The 5,000-nt window shown below is 47.8% G+C and overlaps 1 protein-coding gene across 6 annotated transcripts in view; it reads left to right on the top strand.

Moving 5' to 3' along the window:
- Rim (Rab3 interacting molecule) overlaps positions 1–5,000 on the top strand; it is a 187,256-nt gene that overhangs the window by 162,680 nt on the left and 19,576 nt on the right. For 4 of the 6 annotated variants that reach the window (XM_086546316.1, XM_043006074.2, XM_043006073.2 and 1 more), the window contains exon 17: positions 2,698–2,819. In XM_086546316.1, the coding sequence (XP_086402442.1) occupies positions 2,698–2,819 (122 nt within the window). Of the gene's footprint in view, positions 1–2,697; positions 2,820–3,358; positions 3,623–5,000 lie in introns of all 6 variants that reach the window. The other 2 variants (XM_043006070.2, XM_043006069.2) reach the window with 1 other exon arrangement.

Genomic DNA, 5,000 nt, shown 5'->3' with positions numbered 1-5,000 from the left:
CTAACCCGTTCCTTTCCCTCTGAGCAGTAGGCGGCACCTGAGTAGCTTGAAGAGCCAAAGTCACGCCCAAAGCTATGACGTCACATTCGACGATCCGACAATCCTATCTGACCTTGACCGTGACTATGACCTCGGCCGTAATATCTCTTGTAGTTTACTTGACACGGTCCACCCCCTAGGCAGTCCTCTCCGCCGTGCCCCTGTCCTTCGGAGGTCACTGTCCATGGGTGTGTCTCCCGCAGTTTCCAGGAGTGCCCCATCCCTTTCGGTGCGGCCCCGTCAGCAGCCACGGACGCACCTCATTCGGAGCAACACAATGGTGAGCGCTCCGCCTCAGCCTCGCACTCGCCATTGCCTACAGAAGAGCCACAGCCTAGGAGAGAATGACAAACATTGGCTCCTCCACCATGATCCTGACCTTTTAATGGACCATTGGGATGTAAGGGACCAAGGCCACAGGACTCGCTCAAGGTCGCTTACTAGGGACGACCTAGTGTTGCGGTCACATCCTAAGAAGACTGTGACTTATGAAGATGAAGTTTTATCGAAGCATAGGGTCCAAGGACCTGCTAGAATTTCAAGAAGCTCACTCTCAATTGATAAATCAGTGCCTTATGAATCAGATCTAGAGGTAAGGGAACACGTGCCGGACACGTATAGACGGAAGCCCAGGGCACAACCTGAGCGTGAAGTCTACAGTGATGCTCAGAATTCTGATATCTCCAACGGAGAGACTAATCGGAGTTTATATCGTAGACGAAGTTCAGCCCGACTTGTGGACGGGCATAGTGCAGGGACCTACTACGGGTATGACTCCGAATACAGCGGAGCGGAGACAGAGGTGTTCCTCTCAGATAGGTCATTAGACAGATCCTGCAGCCTTGAACATGTGGAACCGAGAGAACCAGAGATTAGACGAGACATTGAGAAGCGCCCCATCGACCAGCCAAGACGTATGACCATGGAAAGGGTTGATGAATTTTTTCCAAGTACTATCCAGTCAGTAAGGGAGGGGTCAAGCCAGACACTGCCCAGAGCAAGGCGTCATTCCGGAATTACACAGCCTCGTAAGACATTCATGAGGGCTAATACAGAAAGTTCTCTTCTGTCAGGTCCAAGTAGGAACATAGAACGTGAGGTAATGTGGCGGCCTTCTAGAGAAGATCCAGAAGCACTCTATCGCGTTCCTCTTCGTGAGTCAAGTGTCTCGGAACCACCGTTAGAAGCAGCAAGAAGTCTTCACAGTAACCCATCTCTCGCACATGTTTTTGAAGGAAGTGGACCACCTAGTAAATACGAGGCTTATGGTTCTGATGAAGTGTTTGCTCCTATGGAGCAGAGAAGACAAGAGCCACCAAGACCTATAGATGAGAGGGGTAGATATCCAAGTGATGCACCACACGAGTACGATAGAAATTATAGGCGTGACAGTAGACTGGTGTCCGAGCCAGACGTGTATGTTGATCAAGATGAAAGATACAGAGGCCCAGCCATTGAAGATAAGGAAAGATACCCAGACCGAGGTCACAGCGAGGATGAAAGATACAGAAATAAAGATAGGTACAGAGATTTTGGGCCTCTGGACAAAGAAAGATATAGAGAACAAATACCTATGGACAAAGAGATGTACATAGAACAGGTGCCAGTTGATAAAGAGAGGTATATAGTGCAAGGACCAGTGGACCAGGAGAGGTACAGAGACCATGATCTTATAGAGAAGGAGAGATATGTAGAGCAAGTGCCTAGGGGCAAAGAGAGGTATAGAGAGCCGATTGTAGTAGAACAGGAGAGATTCAGAGATGAAGATCCATACAGAGATCAAACTATTGGAGATCATGATCGCTACAGACAGCAAGGAGCTATAGAAAAAGATCGTTTTAGACGGCGAAGTTCGTGTATTGACGACAGGCCGAGATCTTCCATAGACCAGGGAAGATACAGAGAAATGGGGGATCCTGAACAAGAGAGATACAGAGAAAACATGGGACCAGAAAGATATCGAGAACACGTGGAACAGGAAAGATATCGGGAACATCCAGAGCAAGAAAGGTATCTAGACCCAATGGAACCTGGGCGAGGATATCAGCGCGGTCCCCCTCCACCAGCTACTCAAGAATACAATGGCCATGTGGATGATAGACGCTGCTACGATAGTCCAAGGAGAGATGGAAAAGAACGATATGATATTGTGTATGATGACCGCGGGCATCAGTACGGAGAACAGTATGAACATGAAAGTCCAAGAATGAGGGACCCCCGCTACCAGCAAGATCCCAGAAGCCAACGGTTCCCCGCTAGTGGTCACGACCCAAACTTCGCTTACCATGATCCCCATAGACCACATGACCGACGCGACACAGCTTCTCACCAGCACACTCCGCACCCTCACAACCCTGCTCATGCACACGCCCACCCCACTAACACCATCCACGCCCAACCCTCTAACACCCACCAGACTTATGCAGACCCATCCTCCTATTCTGTAGCTGAGACTGATCCTATGTACCCTGCCGACACAGACATTGTAGTAGATGACGAGAACCCTGACCAAGACAGACCCTTAACCCCCCGAGTTCGCCACAGTTCCTCCGTTAGTATTAATGAGCACCCTGAGTACTTTGAATTTGACGCCAATAGTCCCCCTAGTACGGAGCCTCGCGCAGACGCTGATGTAGACCCTTCTTCTAACCCTGCTAGTGAGTTTAGCCAACGGGTGACCGCATACGGGACCACGGGCGTGAACTACGGCGGAACAAGTAAGCGGGGTCAGCTGGGCAGGAGCCTGTCCACCAGCGAGGTCCCCGAGACAGATAAAACTGGTACGTTGCCCTGCCTGGCATGTCCGCCTTTGCTGATCCCAATGACCTTTGTTTGTTCTCGAGATATCCCCGTTCTAAATAACAGGATGTGGGCAGCAGCCAGCTTTAAAGAATGTTATTGTTTAGTATTTATTGTTTGATTTATAGAAATGATCGTGAGTGGCCCCCTTGACAAATTCCCATGCCTGAGACTAAATTTTTCATGAATTCTCTTATCCCTTACTGTTTCATGATTTTTTCTTATATTTAGTTTAAGGTAGTGTGTACGTGCCTTTTCAATTCAGCAATTTGATTTAAAACTGAATACTGATTTGATTGCTCTGCTACAGTGACCAATATATGTTTTGACTGGAATAATGAATTATGCATGTCAAGTAGTTAGTTGCCTGTTTTTTTGTTATGAGCGAACAAGCAACCGCTGCTCACACGTTCTCACTTCTACGCTCTCTGCTCCACCGGTCCCCTCGTCCCCCCTACCCCTGATCCTTAATCCTCCTCGTCTCCCTTTTTGTCCCTGACCTTTCCCGCATGGCGTCCAGAGAAGGAAAGCGTAGGAGAAGGAGACGAAAAAGGAGAAAAAGGAGACGAAGGGTCAGAAGAGGGCGTGGTAGTGGAAGAGGCGGTGGAGGGAAATGTGGAGGGAGATGTAGAGGGTGGTGAAGTGGAGGAGGGTTGTGAGGAAGCCGAGGTAATGGTGGAGGAGGAGTGTGTGGAGAGGGAATGCAGCGTGGAGGGTTCGAGCCCCCCTCCTGAACATCCCTGCGGCTCTTCCAACCACGACTCCCTCGACGTGGAGAAGCTGGGTAAGCTTACATTGCCGCAACCCAGAGGCAGCCACCCTCGCTTGTGTTGCCCCACCCACCAGCCTCCCACCATGTATTGTAGTACTGTTGCTCCTTCTCCTGCTCCTGCAGCTGCTGCCGATGCCTGTAGTAGTCCTTTTTCCTGTGTGATTTTGTGTTACAGGGCCTGTTTCCTCGCCTGCCTTTCTGTCTTAATTCATTGCTTACCCCTTACAGATCTGCTGTATTTTCTTACATGACTTAAAGGTTTAACGAGGTCAAGGTATGTATTTTCCTCTTGTTAGCATACTGAGAGGTTACTTTTGAATGTTTGGTGCTTGTAGCTTGGAACCCACTCACTTTTTCCATCACATGTTTATAAGATACAACCCACTTTCCATGCATCCTAAAACTTTATGTGATTACTTCACTTGCTGAAGACATGGTCGTATGGTATCTTTAGAAGCTAGAAATTCGGGGGGTTTTTTGTTCAGAATGGACATTTTCCACTCACAGTTCTCACTGCAGATATACAACATACATTTATATTTCCACCACGATACCATCCGTCCAGCAGGCTTTACACAGTTGAGGTTTCTTGGCAGTATAGGGACACTTGCTTGCCTATGAAATATCGGAGGTATTACCCATCAATAATCATCTTGAAACAAAGATAGATATCCAAAGCGTACAGCTTATTGCCTCATTCAGTATTTCGCTTACCAGCTGAAATCGGGCATAAACTTGAAATATCTCTCTTCATATGGGCTTAACATAAAGCTGAGAAGAACAGTCATTTTCTCACGGCTCTAGAGACTGACCATATCTGTTCACTATCAACTGATTACCTTGGCGTCAAATGGACATCCTGTACCGAGGAGGAGAGAGCTACACATGTCCTGGCCTAACCCCAGAAGATCGAGAAAACAAACGGAAAAGCAAAGGCACATAAAGGACTCTAGACCGACGCCGGCAACCGTGCGATGGCCTCACGCGCCTGCAGTATTCTGGCAGTTCATTTGATGTATAACCTCTTCTTCGGAGCGACGTTGAGTGTATGACACAGGGATGATGTCTTTACATTTACCTGAATAACTAAAGAGAGAAAAGAGATAAGGATTTGATTTACCCAAATGGGTTTCCTCAAATAGCGGGACCTTGCTTGAGTGCCATCTGGTCGGTATTCTGTTAGACATCTAACATGTGTTGAGTGTTGTTCATGGATTCCAATTATTCAAATATTGGACATGTGCATTGTTGGCCTTCCATTTCCTGATTTAAATGCAGGCATTGATGGGCATAAGATATTGTGGTAGACGTCAACTTTATGGCAAAGTCTACAATGCATTTTAACTCTTTGTGAACACTCAAGAACCCTTGGATTTGTCCAGGTGGTCAG

This window comes from Penaeus japonicus, unplaced genomic scaffold (assembly GCF_977035675.1).
Source record: "Penaeus japonicus unplaced genomic scaffold, GWHDUDI00000001_assembly GWHDUDI00000017, whole genome shotgun sequence".
Classification (NCBI taxonomy): domain Eukaryota; kingdom Metazoa; phylum Arthropoda; class Malacostraca; order Decapoda; family Penaeidae; genus Penaeus; species Penaeus japonicus.
The sequence above is the reverse complement of the archived record's forward strand: the minus strand, read 5'-3'. Positions and strand labels throughout refer to the sequence as shown.